At 45.8% G+C, this 18,693-nt stretch overlaps 1 protein-coding gene across 1 annotated transcript in view; it reads left to right on the forward strand.

Moving 5' to 3' along the window:
• The first annotated feature begins 3,420 nt into the window (after positions 1-3,420).
• ALMS1 (ALMS1 centrosome and basal body associated protein) overlaps positions 3,421-18,693 on the forward strand; it is an 80,819-nt gene continuing 65,546 nt past the window's right edge. Inside the window, exons 1-2 of the mRNA XM_044428987.1 lie at positions 3,421-3,517; positions 16,686-16,820. Of these exons, the coding sequence (XP_044284922.1) occupies positions 3,482-3,517; positions 16,686-16,820 (171 nt within the window). The 5' untranslated portion in view covers positions 3,421-3,481. The remainder of the gene's footprint in view (positions 3,518-16,685; positions 16,821-18,693) is intronic.

Here is an 18,693-nt window from a genome sequence, read left to right on the forward strand (position 1 = left end):
CCCCCCCCCCCCCCGCCAACATTCTCAGGGAGTTGTACACAATGCTTAGTGCACAGGCACCCAAGTGCTTGGGGAACGAAACTGGACTGAACAAAACAAACAGAAAGAAGTGGAGGGATTTTAAAAGAGCACATGCACAGACAAGCACACATACAAAGAGGAAGAGGAAAGCAGATAGCAGCGCTGAGAGTTTAAACAGCAAATCCCAAGACCTTTGACCACCCCAGACCTCAGGCAATGAGGCTGGCTGGTCTATGGCTTTCTCAAGAGCAGCCAATCGAAGCACCGCTGGACAGAGTCCTCATGGCAAGCTGATCGTCTCTCGGAGTGAGGGAGCAACTTGCTAGCTTGAGAAACCCCTCCTTTTTTTTTTTTTCTGGATCCCAAAGGTAGCCAGCTTGAAGGACTGAAGGGCTGGTGATTCCAAACTGGAGCCATTTGGCTAGGATTCAACCACCCATTCATGCCCTCCTGGCCATGAAAGCTGCCACTGTACCCAGGCATGGGGGCAGAATCCCCACAGCTCCCCGCCACCCGAAGCCCATACCCACACTGCGCTGCCGGCTTTTGGAAGGGAGAGAGTGAGTTCTACTCTCTTTCTTCTTTTCTGTCCTCCCCCAGTGGAAACCAGTCTGCACTCTTCCAGCAAGTTCAGACTGTCGGTGTAACAAACGCTTGCGCGGGAGTTCAAGCTGTTAACCGGTATGCTGATAGTAAAGTTGAAACTGTTCTGAAAAGAGTCTGAAAATCAATAGACCCTTCAGGTGGCCACTTTGCCCCCCTGTCCAATTGATGCTGGGGCCAAATAGAATTACAGTAGACATTTAGATTCTTTTTCTTTGAGATGGAATCTCTTTCGAACTTTTTCCCATTTCCCAAAAGACAAGCCAGCGGCTGTTCGCAGCTGCCATGATTTGGCGACTGCAGTCCCTTATCCCGCTCTGCTGCATTTTTATTCTGGCACGGTCCCCCCTCGCTGGCTCTCGGAAGGGTAGAGGGGACAAGTCCCATGCCATCCCTCCCATTTGCCTTAATGCCCATGTCCAGTACAGGGGCAAAAGGATCTGGCCGAGAATATTCACCTGGTGTGGGAGGGGCAGTTAGTGGTTAGGGACAGGGATCCCAGTAGCCATCAGCCCATATTTTTCCAGCAAATCTGGGCTCTCTCTCAAGGTTACAAACGCTTTCGCATGAGCATGCTCGGTCCACCTGCCGGCTCGTCGGAAGAAAAGCTGCAGCTGCAAAATGATTTGGAAATCAACCGACCCCTCCGGTGGCCACCTTTCTCCCCCATCCAATTTACATTGGGGCCAAAGAGAACTGCAATATTCCTGTAATTCCCTCTTTGAAATACAATCACCTTTAAACCGATCCCAGTTATCTAGAATGCAACTCAAGGGTGTACTTGTTTGGGGTGACTTACCCTGTCCTGTGATGGGCGCTGAGCGTTCCCCAGAAGACCTGTAGAAGGATTTCAGCAGACCTCTCTGATCTTCCTTCCACCAATTCTGCCAGGCATCCCTGGTCAAAAGTGCTCACGCGCTAAGGCGGGATCCGCTCCCCCCGGACTCAGACCGGGGTAATATACCAAAAAGAGTTTCCAAAACAACCCCCTTCCGCCCAAGGAGCTCCCCGATTCTACTCGAACTCGCCTATTCCCATAGTGTTCAACTCAGCTCGGGAGTCACCGGCCGTCAGACAGGGGAGGGCAACTTGCTGACCTCTTGGCAGCACCGGCCTCTAACCGGAGACCCTTTTCTTTTTCCTCTTTTTGAACCGGGTCTTCCCCGAGCAGTTAACTCTTTTTACCAGAGGCTTTTTCTTACCTGGGAGCTCCTTGTCTTGTCCAGGTTGGCTCTCTCGGTCTCGTTTCCCTCTCAGCCACCCTTTCCTCAAGCCCTGCTCACAGCTGGTGGAGGCTTCCGGCCAAATTTGCCGCAGCCCAAATGCTGAGGGAGAGCTCTCTAATGCTGGTCGTCCACCCGTCCGAAAAGAGGCTCTCTGGGGGAGGAGGCTTAAGAATTTTTAGGCAAAATTCGCCTTTAGTTCACTCGGTGTCCCATGCTGGGCGCCAAAACTGTGACTGGACTGAGCCAGTCAACGGCTGGGGCAAACCTGGGTGGACCCCAGACCTGAGCCAAACAGAGCCTGAGACGAGACTTGGAGCCAAAATCAGCTTTATTCTAGTGCACTATAAAGGGAGACAAAAGGGGACATTCAGCCCAAAGCAGTGTCTCAAAAGTTGCACCCCAGTACATGCGTTTTATACCCTAGGTAACCGATTAGGTCACCTAACACACATCTAATGCATCGATACAGCAATGTATGCACCCCTCCCGTGAGTCCTTTCTTCTGCCAAGGACCAGACAGTTCCCATGCCTATTTCTTATCCGCTCGAGATTCACACAGGCCTGCCATGTTCTTACTCCCTGCACATTTACAACTTCCATGGCGGCTGCAACCAGTTTCCACTGTCCCTTTGATTACCGTATTCGAGGTCAGGCTAGCGTGTTAGCTGTGGGTTATTTATTTAGAAAATTTCTATGCCGCCTCATTCACCGAAGCCTCGGGGCGGCTCACAAATATATCAATTAAAATATAATACAATAAAATATAAAACAAGTTGACAATATAAAATAAGTCGCCCTGGCCGAAGAATAAAATAAATAGTATTAACAGTTAAAATGACGTTTGAATAAAAAGGTCTTCTACACAAAGTTCATTTTGTTTTTATCCCCCCTCCCTGCTGGGACAGTGTAACTGTGGTGTTTTTACTATGTGGCCTTCCTCTGGCCAACTACTTTTGGGGCCTTTCTCTGGCCAATTACCCTTGGGGTGTTTTGGGGTGCTGCAATTGGTAACACAATGAAGGGGCAAGGAAGGGCGGGCTTAGGGCATTCGCTGATGGCCACCCGTGCGGAAGCCTCAGGGAACGGAGCCAATGCCCGGGCGGCCACGGTTACTAGTCCTCAGGGCGCCTGCGTGCCCAAGCTGCTGGGGAACATGGGCGCGAGGGTGCCGCGGCGCTCGGCCACTGCGGGCGCAGCACAGCGCCGGTCCGGGCCGGAGGACCCAGCGAGGGGTGGGGGGTCCGGGCAGAGCTCGGCCTGCCCTCCCTTCCAACGGCTCCCGCACCACCCTCGCGAGGCGCTCGCCCAATGGGAGCGTGCGGCGAGAGCAGCGGCGGCGCTCATTGGCTCTGGAGCGGGCAAGCGCCCCGCCCCGCCCTTTCATTCGCTCGCTCTGTTTCGCCCTCGCGGGCGCGCGTCCGCGCCTTGCTCCCTCTTTTCTAACGTCTTCGTAGCGCGCCGCGCCGCGCGCCGGCCCCTCGCCCCGCCCCGCCCCTTCTCCCTTAGAGCGAGTCCCTAACAACGAGGGGAAAAAGCGGGTCGGCGGGGCGCATGCGCCTCGCCTCGCGGCTGCTCGCGGGGGGTGGGGGGCGCGCGGAGAGGCCGCTGGCTGCCCCCGAGTCGCTTCGGCCATGGACGGGCCCGAGGAGGAGGCCGGCCAAGTTGCTGTGAGTATGGGGGCGCGGGGGGTCTCGGGGTCTGAGGCACTTCAGCCCCCCATGCCTCCCATTCGGGGACCGTGCGGAGGAGGGACCCCCAGTGCGAGCCTCTGCTCCCCCCCGGCACTCTTCGCATTCCCAGGGCTTCCTCGGATCAAGCTCCTCTCCTGGCTCCAGCTCGGAAGTGGAGCTTTTCCGAGGTAGCCGCTCGCTGCCTGTCCCCTCTGGGGGGGGGGGGGCCCCCTTTCCCCCCAGGGCCCGCACTCCCGCCCCCCCTGCCCCCCATTCGCGGTGGAGCAGCTTTCCTGGGCTCCCCCCCCCCCACTCCCCCGGGTGTTGAGAACGCGTGACGGTTGGGTTCAGACAACGTGCTTAAACCATGCTTGGGGTGAGAGTGGTTGGCCTTGAGCGATGGGTTGTGGTGTTGGTTCAGCACCGCTGAGCCCACGGTTCACCACCCTGACAACAGACCATGCGTTCTCTTACTTATTTATTTGATTTCTGCACTGCCCATTAGTCAAAAGTGGCTCTCTGGGCAGTGTACAAAGTCATAAGAGGCAATATATACAATAAAAACCACATCAGTAGATCAGATATAGAAATAGATCAAAATAGCAACTGGGGGTTGGGGGGACAACAGGCACAACTTAAGTTAATCCAGGGGTATAGTAGAATTGGAACAGAATAGATACCAAATAGTTAATGTGATTAGAAGTCCTTTAAAAGTTATGCTAACTATTAAAATATGGGGCAAATAAAAGTTTTTTTCCTGGCACCAGAAAGAGTGGAGAGAGTGGCTGATTCTAGAGCCACCTCCAAAAAGGCCCTTCCCCTCATAGTCATTTAGTCATATTAAAGTTACCTTATTAGTTATTTATCTTCATGTCAGGATCTGTACAGAATTAACATTCTGGATGCTCCCATTATAGGGGGCAATGTGAGGTTGGTGATGAAGAAACTTTTAACCGGATGTGGGGCTGCATGTAAATTGGCCTAATTTCCTTGAGTGCTTTAGTGAGTCTGGGGAGGTTATTTTGTCATACACACTTTTACATTGTCCGTAAAAATTCTTAGGATTGTTTAGTTTTGGAAAATGGAAAGTTAAGGTTAAAATGTGCACATCTTCCAGTTCTTTCCTGCTGAACATAGGCTTCCTTTGTAAATAAACGAATGATTTTGTTGTGATCATTCTGACAGGCATGTTTGTCTGTGAGTTCTCAAAAAGTAATGTGAAGATGAGTTAGGCAAACTAACAGAGTGGATCCATGGGGAAATTTACCAGCTGTAGTTTTTAGGATTGTTCACGTCCTTGATGTATGTTCATTATGTCATACTGGACCAGTGGACAGTTTAAAGGTACTGTTCTATACCTGCTGGGGCAGAATAGAAGCCCCACAGCTCCCAGCATTCCCCTACCAGCATGGCTGGCTGAGGAATCCTGGGAGTTGTAGGACTTTTTGAATCACTGAATCTGCAAATACTCTCTAGGATGCTGCTGCTGGTGATGCGCACAATTGTCATATCAGCATATCACTGTTCTGTGGAGAGCTGGGACTTTAATGAAGACAGAGGGCTAGGGGGATCTTCCATACTGCAGAAAATGATAGTGTATTAGGCTTAGGGATGTGCTAGTCCTGCTGAGATAAAAGGTATCTTTACTTGGGTAAAATACTACTGCAAACACGGAGTTTTGCTCTGTTTATGTGTCATTAAATAACTACCCCATTTTGGAGAACTTTTAAAAGATGTTGCAGATGCACTGGATCGTTGAGCAGGAGTTTGTGTTGTTGGAAAATATTTTGTGATGTCAGGGCCTTTCTTTTTTCAGTTTGCTTGTGCTGGGAAAAGCATTGCTCACATTGGCATTCTTGTTTTTAAACCCACTAGTTCAGAAAGAAAGCCTACTAAAGTCAATGGGCTTCCAATTAGACGTGTCTATGTTTTGGGTATGAATTAGTATCTTCGGCTGTCGATGTTCACAGCAGTTATTAAGCATAACATGCAATTATCAGACATTAAGAGGTTTGCAATTCACTGCCAATTTTCAAGCATGGTGAATCAATTTGGACTCCAGTGAACCTAACAACTTATAACACATTGTAAAAATTGCAATAATGTAACCTTGAACTATTAATAACAAGGGTTGGGTTGCCTCCTGCCCATGAGCCAAAATAAGATGCTTTTAAATTTGCTCTGTTACAATTCCTTCATGGTTTATATCCATGAGATCTCAATCTCATTTCAATTTGTCTGTCTCAGGGGCTGTCACTCATTTTACACTTTCTGTAGGGGTTGGCTGGGATGAGGGCATTTCTCACATGGACTTCAGGTGCCAACATAGCTTGAAGTGCCTGATCATGATTAATCTTGGATGTTCAGTAGGGTCTGGCCTGGTTGAAATCTGGATGGATTACTTAAATGTTGTGAATCACCCAGAGAGCCTCAGTTATAGGCGGTATAGACATGTAATGTAAGATGGTGGTGGTGGTGGTGGTGGTGGTGGAGGAGGAGAAATGAGAACACTGACTATCTTCCTTCCGGTTGCCTAGAACTTACCTGGGTGGCTTTGGTGGAAGAAAATACGAATGCTTGCATGAGAGGGTGTGCGTGAGTGATCCCAGTTGTGAACAAATCTATGTGCATACAAGGTAGCTGTGACATTTCAAAACATTATATTATAAATATGGGCTGTGTGCATGTTCTTGTGTAGGGCCTTCTAGGTACGTAGCTTGCTATTGGCAGTATGACTTTAAAGACCCAGAAAACAGCCTTATATGAAGTTACATCGTTTGCTGTCCAGCCTGTGACTGGCAGCAGCGAGTTTCACTCTGGAATCTCAGCCATTTGCTTACAAAGCACACACTTTGCTGTTGTTGAGTCACTGCCAGCTTGTTCACATGGATGTGCCATTGATCTCTGACCTCAAGGAAGAAGATGGGCAAGAAATCAAAATAAATGATGGTCCTGGATAAGTTCTTTGCTTTATAGTGCATAGCTTGGCTGATTGCCTAAGCAGAATCAAATGAGTTGCCCTTTAGCACCTTTGTGAAGTTAGGAGAGCCCTGCTGGATCCGTCTGGCATGCTGTGCCCAGGCTGCTTAGCCAACCATGCCCATGAGAAGTCCACAAGCAGTACCCTCCTCCTTGTCCTCCTCCTCCTGTTCTCCCACAACTGTTGTTGAGGGGCATATTGCCTCTGATACTGGTGATAATCTATAGCCATCATGACTAGTAGCCATTAATAGCACCATCCTCCATGAATTTGCCTAATCTAAGGCTGAAGTTGGGCCCAGACAAGGCAGAGGTGGCAATGGTGGATATATTAGCATTTGGGGAAGTGTATTTACCTGTTTCCCACTGGGTACCTTTTTTAAACCCATAGTTTCAGTCTCCCCCAAAATCAATCCTGTGGAATGTGCTCCCCAGCATGTAAATACACATCTTCACTGCTTTCCTGGGGAGGAAATAGCTACATTGACAGGGGAACATGTCAGAGGATTTAAATTTTAAAGTTTCATTGGATATACTGATTTAATTTAAAAATATTTTGCTACTGGTAATGCTTATTTCTTACTGCTATTTTCTGGCAGCTCACTAATTGAAAACCTTTCCTTTTTTGGATTTTTACTAGTTTATGTTTGTCTTAAGTTTTCTAGAGACATAGGTCACTATCCTAGACTCAGTTGCATCTTCTGAACTCAGATACATAGGGCTGCCCTGTTAAAATGATATACAGAACTTTTCAAAATGCAAGCAGACATTAGCCATATCCTTATAGTTCTCTAGTAAGCTTCCGAGATTTCTTCATTACGAATTGGTATTTTTTTTCTTTTGCTGCCTTTTCTTGGCTAATAATGTCTCTGAGTTTTCTTTTGCATTACATGTATGTGGATAAGTATATCGAATAAACGCCAGTCCGCAGCAGGTTGTACATCGTCCTGAAATTACTTGCCTGAAATTACGATACATGCAGCATTTCATCTGCAGGAGTGCTCTGACCCCTGTATGCTAGTGCGATCGGCTGCGGCTTGGCTACTTAGCAGCTGATTCCCACAGAACCACATGGCTGGAGGAGTCCCACCAGCTCCCAGCCGGGAACAGATCAGCAGCGGATCAGTGGGCTCTGCTGTGGGCGCATCCCTTGTCTTCCTTCGTCAGGCACTTGCTCGCTGCATGCTTGAGGGGAAGGTGGGCGCTCACTGGGGCGCTTTTGTGAATTACGTGTTGGGGGGAGGCAGCACATGGGTCGAGTTAGCCCTGCGCAGTCCACAGTGGTGGGTTATGAGCCTCGTTTGCGCCTTGCCTGTGCTCGGGAGGGGAGATTCCGTGTGGTTCGTTAGCCGTGCACGAAGTGCCCTACGGTCCTAGGACTCCTCCTCGGGCTGCGGGTGGCTTGTTGTGACATACTGACCCAGTGGCGTGATTTGTCAGCAGCTTCTCGGCACACCTGCAGAGTTGCCAGGCAAGGGCCGCAAAAGCCGGGCCGCTCATCTTGACCTTGCCGGTGTTGCCTCCAGCCTCTGCCATCCGTTGTGTTCACTCCTCCAGTAATAATGAAATGGCACCTGGGAAAGTCTGTCTCTCATTCCTAACCTCCTAAAAATGTTTTTTGCTGTTCTTAAAGTATGAAAATGGGTTATATTGTATTAAATTTGAAAAGGCAGGTCCTGCTGGATCAGGCCAGCATTCTGTTCGCATGGTGGCCAGCTGGTTTTACCTGGAAGACCCCCAGGCAGGACATGATGTAACAGCACCTCCTTCCCATGTGACTGGGAGACATAGGCAATCATCCTCCAATAAGGAGGCCCCATATAGTCATGAGGACTACAACTACATTGAAAATGAATGTAGTACCTTGAATTGTTTGTTGTATGTGGTAGTCCTTTATTTATACCTGGCAGGTATTTGCAGAAAGCCAGTGGGGTTAAGAGTGTAGGGCTGGGACTCAGGTGATCTGGGTTCTACTTTCTACTCATCCATGGAACTCACTGGGAGACTTTGGGTCAGTCACAGGTTCTTAGCCCAACCTACGTCACAAGGTTGTTGTTGTGAGGATAAGATTGAGAGGAGGAGGAGAATTATGTAAGCAATTCTGGAGTTCTTTGGAAGGAAAAAGGTTGAGAAATGATGGTGATGGTTTGTTCTGGAAATTTTCATGGGGTTCCACTCCACCATTAGAAAAGAAGCAACCTTTGATCAAAGAAGGTGGATTTGGCCTCCCTGGTCTTTCATTATACCATCAGGCCTTTTTTTTTTTTTTTTTTTTGGACTGACAGTAGATTTTATTTTCCATTTAGATTAGATTCCTCTTCCTGATCAGTTTTGGAATCGTCATTTCTGGATCCTCTTGCCAAATGCATTGCATTGGGCTCATATCATACCATGTGCTCCTTTCGGTTGTGACAGCTAGAGAAGCTACAGCATCTATTTTCACATCAATTGCAGTTTGATGTGTTTTTACATGCAACATTAACTTTGTGGGTAAATGCAGGTTTAGGGATTGATAAGAAAATGTATGTTGGGTAGACTTAGGTGGATAGACTGCTCTTAACTTTGGATCAGCTTGCTGCTCCTGATGATATATTTTTTTGCCATTTTCCACTTTACATGCCAAATATAAATCTGCAGCTGCATGGCGATACAAGCAAACATTCGGTAGACTCTAGGTATAGTCCTGCTGCTTTATTGCAAGTTTTGATTGGAATGGAATCCCCACATTGGCCTGTAGTTCATGTGTATAAGCCTCTGTTTAAATATGATACACAGAGTCTCAACCATGATTGGAATAATGAACTGGAGCATCCCATTTTGCCAATCAGTGTAATATTGTCCATTGGGATCTGTTTTGGAAGGGATCATGGATTTTAGGCTGTACTTAATTCTTCAAAAAGTGGTGCTTCAGTTACACTGGCATATGCAGCGCATATGCAACTAGTGCTAATGGATCTTTTAAAATCCTATCTAAAAATGCAATTATCTGTTTATTCAATCTGTGTTTTCCCTGCATCGGTGTGCTTAGGTTTCATTTTTGTGAGGCACAAGAATGTGTCCAGTTTGCTTTAAAAACCATCCAAATTGGTGGCTGTAACTAAACCTTGTGGAGTGTAATTCCACAGTTTTCCTATGTACTGTGTGAAGAAGTCCTTCCTGCTATCTGCCCTGAATCTCCCACCTGTAAGTTTCATGAGATGAGCCCTTTGGGTTCTAGTATTAAGAGGGATCCTGCATAGTGTTATGGAATCATAGAAGAGTAGAGGGGCCAGAAAGCTGTTGGGTTCGGCCCCTGCTATTGCAGGACACTAAGTTACAGCATCCCATTTAGATGACTGTCCAAATGTGTTTTGAATGTCCAGCAAGGGAGAGCTCACAGTTTTCCCGAGTAATAGCTTCCATTGCCCTACTGCTCTGACCTTGAGGAAATTCTTTCTGGTGTCTAGTCTAACTCTGGTTTCTTTTAACTTAAGGCCTTTATTTTGTGTCCTGCGCTCTGGAATGAATAAGAAGAGATCTTGTCCTTGCTCTTGGGGACAGCCTTTCAGGTACTTAGAGAGTGCTATGATATCTCCCCTCAGTCTTCTCTTCCTGAGGCTGAAAGGGCTTTGACTCCAGTCCCCGAATCATCCCTTTGCCCTCCTTTGTACCCTTTCTAGCTTTTCTGCATCTTTGTAAAACTTGCGTGTCCAGAATTGATGTGGTGCTCCGGGTAAGGTCTGATGAGCGCTGAGTATAGTGGAATTAGTTTTTCATGTGGTTTGGAAGTGATGCTTCTGTTAATGCAGCCCAAAATAATGTTTGCCCTTTTAACAGCTGCATCACATTGTGGCTTGTGATCTATAAGGATCCCAAGATCCTTCTCCTTTGCATCATCGTTGAGCCAAGCGTTCCCCATCTTGTAGCAGTGCATTTGGTTTCTTGCTCCTAAGTGGAGGATATTTGCACCCCTCTGTCATGTCTCTTGTTGTTTTTATGTGCGATCAGCTTCTCTCTAACTGTCAGGAGTTACATGGGTTATTGAGCAATTTGACTTATTTTGAAGGTGGCTTATCATGATGTATGTGTTCTGCTTTTACAGTCTTGCTTTCCTGGTGGTCAGCCTGGAGTTTCTTTTTCTGTTCTGTTGGATGAACAGATCTAGGTAACACAATTGGTACATTCTTTAGTATTGGCAAACCGTTTTATGTGATTTTTAAAACTTCAGTACTTAGGATTTGACCCCCCACCCCCTGGTCAGCTAGAGTATATGACATGTTTCTGTCTCTAATAGCAAAACTGACAGTGCAGGTTCCCTTCCTACCTGGATCTCCCTCCCCCAGCTAATATGTTGCTCTTCCCTTGACGTGTGGTGCAGGGCCCAGCCACATGGTCCTCTTCCCTCATTCCTCTTGTTCTGTTTTCCAGTCTTTATACAGTTATTGAGGTGGGTTCCACTGGCAGCTATCTACTCTTTTACCATTTCATAATATTGAAGGACGTACCCAAACCATGTTGTGTACCTGCTTTTCTTTCACTAAATTTAATTTTAGTCTGTTCACCCACTGTCTCCAGCACATCTTTAAGAAAAAGAAAAACAAACGAACAAGGAGCATCTCTGCCCCCTCTACCCTCCCCTCCTAGCAAGGCTATTTCTCGTTAACCCTTTGTTCATGCTATAGGTTTTTCTGAAACCGTGAAACCTTTAATATTGTTCTAATGTACATAGTTTAGCGTTTCTTCTATGTAATGATTTCTAGCTTATTTCCTCAAGCTTTGTGTTCACTACTTTAAAGAGGGTATTCTCCAGGTACTGTGCCAAACTTAGACATATGTTTCTGTTTTGTTTTGAAAATTTGGTACAACTTCTCTTCACTGCTTTCAGTGAACCCTGGACTATCTGCTACCTTGTCCTCCCTGAACTCCTGCCATTCAACTTTTTATCAGGGAGATTTTTTCTGTTATATGCACAGATAAATAAGGTAAACTAAGTTTCACAGCTATCTGTCCTCTCCACTCAACAGATTAATATTATAGTGAACTCATTCCCCTGCTTACTAGAGTATTTCAAGATCCGATTGTTTTTTTTCCTATAAGCTTAATTGCACACATCTCTGGAGAGGGATTATTCCAGTTTCATTAATTTGGGGTTATCTTGTGTTAACAATTGTTTCTGACTGCTACTAAAGTAAATATTCTACTTGCACCAAATGGCATAACTCCTTGGATATTTATATTCCTTCTGCATTGCTCTTTCATTTCCTCAGCATCTCCCCCCACAATTTTCTGGCAACTAGTCATGAATATGTTGTTTCTCTGACTGCCTTCAGTTGCTAATGTGGCAGCTTCTGAGGCTGTAGTGAATTAGCCAACTTTTGATGCTGAGCCATTCTATTTGGTTCTTTGTTACTGGCATCCATGTCCTCAATCTGCTAAAAGAACCATTGTTAATGCTTAATGGGAGTACACAATCGTGTGTTGAAGGGAAGAAGCTTTTCCTCCCCCACACTTGTTGTGCAGTTTGCCTAATTACTCTCACAGTGCACAGGTTGCCATGTCATCCAGCCTAATCAGGTGCTTGATGGAGGAAAGCTTTACAACTGTCCACGGACCCGTCACAACACACCTTGCTGGGTTTGGATATTATGGCAAATTGAGTGGCGTGTGACTGGCTTGCAACAGGGCCATGGCTTCTTTGTTTTGCACAATTGCACAGACCAGGCCTGTGTGTACCTTTGCATTGAAAACTCAGATAATGTCGATTGTAGAGAGTGGGCCTGTTGCTCATCTGATAAATTTTTCTGATTCTGAAGAGGAGGTGGAATAGTGGGGTTGGCGGGGGCAAGGACTTGGAAATTTCAAGGTTGCCTAGTAAAGCTTCTCAGGCTGGGAGTGCGAATCGGCCTTTTGGAAGGGGAGGAAGGTTTTTGGGAGGGGAGGGGGAGCAGTTGTGAGACCCTGTCCTTGACCCACAAGAGGTGAAAAGAGGAGGAACCAGCTGCCCAGTTAGATGGTCTCACAAGGTCTTGTCTTCTAGCAGCAGGGAAGGTGTCAGAAGCTTTACTGAAGTGGGCTTTGGAGGGGAAATTTCAGCTCTACATGGGCAGAGGATTCTCCTTCAATTTGGGCAGAAGGGTATTCAGAGTTAACATTTTCAGGCATCTGTTCAGTTTCAACAGAAGAGTTGCATTCCAGAGGGTTGTTTTGAGTTTGGTAACCAGCAGAAATGGGACCAGCCTATGACATTCATTTATCATTCAACTTTATACATTTAAGGTGTGACTCTGATATCTTGAAGATACGTATTTCCTGGTGGTGGGAGGGGAAATCTATATAGCTTCTTCCTCCCCTTCCCAGTATAAAAGGAGTGGAATAACCTGATTAGGTGACAGGCTTTCCAGAACCTGGTAGCAAAAATATTTTGTGTATATTTGATTCAGCATGAAAGTTCCACATCAGTCTGTGTCAGTGTATAACATAAAAAGATAATTTGTGAAAGTTGTCAGGATGAGGCAAACTGAATCTCACATGGGTTTCAATCTTTGTGACAGCTGTGCAGTTGAGGTCTAGACAAGGTATGGTTCCCCTGTCATTGTAGCAGATTTGCTGGGTTGGTGCTTCCTTCCTGTCCTCCATTCTGGGGCTGGCATTATTTGAAATAACTCCCTTCTACTTACGTGCAAATTGAGTGGTTTGCCCCCTGGGAAGCAAAGGTTACAGCTGTGATAGGTGCCAAGATTTCTCTTTGAAAAGAAGCTCGCCCTGCCCCTACCCCATCCACACTGATAATGCTGAGTGAATGAATTTAGTGCACTCAGCTGTGGGTATTTAGTGCTGTGCGGGAAGGTCTGACCTAGAAGGTTCTCTTCCCTTTGTACAGTTGCCAGTTTGCATCAATCAGTTTGGGATAAAGTGGTAAAGGAGATGGCAAGTTATTATTGGAAGAAATGGGTGGCAGTGGAGGCTGCTTAGAAAGCAAGACTGCAAAGAGCCCCATTTAGAGGATCCTTTCAGAAAAATGAGTATTCCAGGTTTTTTAGGTGCTACCCATGTCCCCACTTTCTCATGCTCTGTCTCCCCCCCTTACACTTGCATGTTTCTTTCACTTGAAGACTTTCTTTTTGTTTTACTGCTACAGAGGCAGGACAACTGTCTTTAATTTGTAACCTGCAGGATGACATTCCCTAACTTTTAGTAGGTATTCAGTCTTTTGTTTTGTTTTCTTTTTGCCATCTTGGAACATAGCAGAAGGTGGTTGTCCAAGCACAAAGATGCAAAAACTAGTTTTGTGGCATATCTGTGCAAGCAACTGGAGACAATGCTCAAAAAAAATATCATAGGCAGGCTTCTGAGAATGAGCTGTGCTTAGGTTCTTCTACCCCCCCCCTCTCTCTCTCTCTCTCTCTCTCTCTCTCTCTCTCTCTCTCTCTCTCTCTCTCTCGGGCAGGCAGGCAGGCAGGCAGGCAGGCAGGCAGGCAGGCAGGCAGGCAGGCAGGGCCGGCTGGCCAGCGGGTGCTCTCCAACCTAAATGCAAGGTTGAATGAACAGCCCTTGCATTTGAAAGCATCAGTTAGAGCAGCCTTCTCCAACCTGGTACCCACAGGTATTTAGACTATGGCTTCCAGCATTCCTGACCATTGGCCATGCTGACTGAGGCTGGTAGACATTGAAGTTTTAAACATCTGATGGGCAGCAGGTTGAGCAAGACCATTCTAAAGGTTAAAATATATTGGCTCAAAATGCAATATGGGAGAACTATAATTGTATCACTCCATGTCACAGGAGTGCTATTTCATGGATCGTTACAGTATTTGTTCCATTTCACAAAGAACAGTTTTTCTGCATATGAATCTGTCACATTCCACTTAAGCTCAGTATGAAGAAACTGTTTTTTGCTTGTGGAAATTAAAGGCATTTCACACTCCACCAATTATGCTGCAAGCCAAAATTATCCTGCTGGAAACTGTTCTTCCAGCGCTGGTACACAAAGTCATTCTTGACCAGATGCACAGGCCATGGGCTTCCATACCTTTTGATACAGGAATTCCCAACATGGCATCTGTGTGCCTCTTCCAAGGCCCCCTCCAGACTCTTGCTGCATCCTTGTACTTTCTTCCCATTATGCACTTGAATGACGTAATTTCTCCATAGACCTGTGGGGAGGGGGACTGCGATTGCAAAAACCAAAAAAATCCCAGCCGATGCTATTGAGGAAGCCTCTTCTCATGTCAAGGGCCTTTGGGTAAGCAAAATATTTGGTAGGAGGAAGGCTTCCTCCCTCCAGCTGCTCTTCCCATGCAGTTGGAGGTATGAATCGGGAAGGGGGGATGTGTTCTGTTTTCTTTCCTAGTTTTTTCTGAGTGCAGTCTCTGTTCTCTACCCTCTCTGTGAAAAAATGAACACACAGGAGGGGATGTTTCTAATCTTTGTCAGTACCCTAACAGTCAGTTTTTGGTCATTCCCACAACTTAAAATGCTGAATACGTTCACCGCTTCCAAAAGGTCGAGGACCCCTGAATACTTAAGTACCAGAGAGTTATTTCAGCAGGTACAGTTTGTCTCCTCTACATTCTGCTAATTCCCCCTCTTATACAAATCCTGCATAATTGGCTGTATTTGTAAGACTTCATTCTCCTTTAAGTTTTCTGATGCATATGCAAGTCATAGATGGATATTATTTTTTTCAAGATAATCTGATATTTTTAATGAGTGAAGGAAAAACTCAGTTTATATATGAAGTAAGGAGAAGGAACGATTTACTTTTTGGTTTTAGTGGGTAGGGCTGCTTCAAACATTGTAAACTCTCTGCCTTTGGGGAAAGTCCTTTCTGTAACACCCATGGTTGGAAAACCAGATAGAGAACTGCATGCATGCTCGTCTTTTTTAACAGTGTGTGTTATACAGAAATGCAGATATATGTAACTGTACTAGTGGCTTCCATGTATGAAATTCGTAATTTCTGATGAATGGTTTGGCAGCTTAGCAATGAGATTACTGTTCTATATTCATGAAAACTGCATTGCTTACATTGCTATATTAAAAGATTTTATTACAGAAAGGTGTGGTGGGGAGAGACCGCGAGCAAATGAGAAAAGAACAAAGGCTCACTAGCAGGGCCTGATGTAAAGGAAGATAAAGCTATTCTATTTTTACCTATATGTATCTATGTAAAGCAGGGTGAGCAACTTGTGACCCTCCTGATGTTTTGGCTTTCAAGCTTCATCTTTCCTTGCAGCTGGCTAAGACTGGGAGGTATTACCAAAACATCTGGAAAGTCACAGGTTCCCAGCCCTGATGTCAAGTTAGGTGAATGCTTCAGTTCCCAGTTGCAAACATTTATTTATTTATGCATTTATTTTGATATGCTGCTTCATATCTAGACAGATTCTGAAGCAGTGAACAGTGAAAAAATGAAAGATAAAGGGATATATTAAACGCATTTGAACCATGGCTGATTCTCAAGGAATGCTTTGCAGCACAAAAACATGTTTGTTAGCAACCAAAACCAACATAACGTGAGAGCCTGCCTGACTTCCAGAGGCAGAGTTCCACTGAAGTGGAAATGCCTCAGTGAAATATTTTCTATTGGTAGACTCATGCTGGGCCATAGATTCATGTGGAGCCGCTAAGAGAATGTCCTCTGATCTGATGACCTCTGTGATCAGGCAGGTTGGTAAAAGAGAAAGCATGTTACTATGTGACTTGGTCCCAAGTTGTTTAGGGCTTTCTACACTGGTACCAGAACCTTAAATCTGGTCTGGTAGCAAATAGACAGCAAGTGCAGTTCCTTCAGCAAAGGAGTTGCATGTTGAAAAGGGGCAGCTCCTGGCAGCAGCCAAGCTGTTGCATTCTGCACTAGCTCCGGCTTCCAGAGCAACTTTAAGGGCAGTCCCACACACAGCATGCTGGGAAATCCAGTCCTGAGATACTAGTACCTGTGTGGCTATACTGCCCCTGTTTGGAACAGGCTGTCACTGGCTTTGCGGGGTCACCTGGTCTCATTGCTTCTTCTCAGGCACTGTGTTTTGCACTTAACCCCTTTTCCTTGGGTACCACTCTGTGCTTACCTTGCTTTGTTTAGTAGGCAATACAGAGTATTCTTGGACATCAGTATAATATTCATACTGACACCGTGGTCTCATGTATCATGAAATACAAACTTTCTAGCCTTGATGATTATACTTTTAAAAACATCTGTTTCTTTCAGCCTGTTGCAACGACACCCCCTCACCATGGACTGAAGGAAGAGCTATTAAGCCAAAGCAGCAGTGTAACCCAGATTTCGAATGCCAGTGGTGTCTCCTTGGGAGAAGTGATCAGACGTAGATCTGTCATTAATCAGGTAATTTCACAGAGTACTCAGCATAGTGTGTGTGTGTGTGTGTGTGTGTGTGTGTGTGTAATTGGAATATTCACATAGGAACATGGAGAAATGGAGAAATTGAATATTTTGAATACACGAAATGAGTTAGGGCTTCAAGTCAGGGTCTTGTGGCATCGCAGGCACGGTCTCCTCAGTTTTGTAGGAATAGGCACTTGTGCACTTTGATTGCATAGAGAGACATGGGCCTTAATCCGAGGGAGTGATGTCCCCCTGCTATTAGGGATACAGGAAGCCTCTCTTACGATTTCAGGAGCTATGTTAAATGTACTGGGTTGGGTCTGGAGTGTCCCTTCTGTAAAAGAAGAGCTCTTTCCATTTACTGAGACAATGAGATCCAGCAGATACTCCTGCTGGAGAGAGGTGGCAATACATTAGTCTTTTAATTCTCTCTTCCCTCTGTAGTTCCCTGTGTAACTTACAGCACTGTTCTGGAGGTCCTCCCATCCTCTGGAGCAACTTCTTTTGGGGAAGGCGAAATGGATAGTAATGTCTCTTCCTTCCACAACCTTCTCCAGCAAGATACTCCAGTGAATTGAGTTATGCTCAGAGGACTCAGTCATCTTGTAGACAGTTTTGGAGGTCGAACACTGGCTTCTCAATACTCTGGATTTCCACAGAGAGCTATTTGGGTCTGCTTATCCTTCTGCATTCTATGGGTTTGAAGTCACGAGATTGCAAAAGTCATCAACCGTAGCCTAGAGCAGGGGTGGCAGACTTCAGGGTGCAGAGGACCACTGTGTTTCTTGCTAGAAGTCCAAGATGTGCCACCAGCGCTTCATGCCCTTCTTTGATGGAAATAATAGAAAAAAAAAAAAACTTCTGCGCCAAAGGTATCTGAGCAGAACTTGCAGTTTTTCTGCTGATAATTATCTCAAGATTTCTTACCTTCAGCATTATAATTTAGAGAGAGTAATTTCATTGATTTTGCTTTTGTTAAAGCAATTGGGCATTAGATTTCCTTGCTGATCTACTGCAGTTCATACAGACATCTTCCAGCAGATTCAGAATTGCTTTCTGCCCATCCCTGCAGAGTCTGCCGTCACTACAGATCTCTTGAGACTGATCTTCTCTATTTCTCCCCGCCCCAGAACCTGTTTGCTTGTATAGGTAAATAAAGTAAAGATTGGCCCCACAGTAAAAGAGGGGATGATAACAGAAAAGATGGATGGGGCCTGTTTGTTTGTTTTTGAGACTTGCTGATTTTTCTTGCCTCTCGCTCCTCTTGTGTTGAGAGGTGAGTGAGTGATATAGGGGTGAGTTAGTGTGTTGGACCGTGAGTCAGCAGACCTGAGCTTAGGTCTACTCCACTTTCCTTCGTGCACAGCTCACTTTGGGCCAGGTAGTGACTCTCAGACTAAGGTATCTCACAGGACTGTTGTGAGGATAAAATATAGAGGAGAAGGACTGTGTGAATCACTTTGGGTTTCTTGCAAGAGAGAGGAAAAAAAGCAGAGTATAAATTTAAGTGATAGTAACAAAGTATCACCCAACTTTCAACAACCCCCCACGTGCCCTAAAACAAGTGAGGGTAAGCTTTCAGGCTGGCTACACACAGAGTAGGCTGCACCTTAACTTGCGTGGCCATCCAGAGAAAGGCAACTGTAGCGTGACTGTGTAAACTTTGGTGAAAAGGGGGCTCATTTATAATAATGGTCAGTGTAGACTTGATGTATGGGTATAACATGTATTAATATTGCGCAACAGTTGGTCTCATTAATCAAATTCTGTGTACTGCTATGGATTTTGTGATGTGCAGAGTCAATAACAGAGTGATTAGGGCGGCATGCCTTACTTGCTTACCTGTTGAACACAGAGGGACCTACTTTTCCGT

The sequence above is a fragment of the Varanus komodoensis genome, unplaced genomic scaffold (genome assembly GCF_004798865.1).
Source record: "Varanus komodoensis strain SLA01 unplaced genomic scaffold, ASM479886v1 scaffold2, whole genome shotgun sequence".
NCBI lineage: Eukaryota > Metazoa > Chordata > Lepidosauria > Squamata > Varanidae > Varanus > Varanus komodoensis.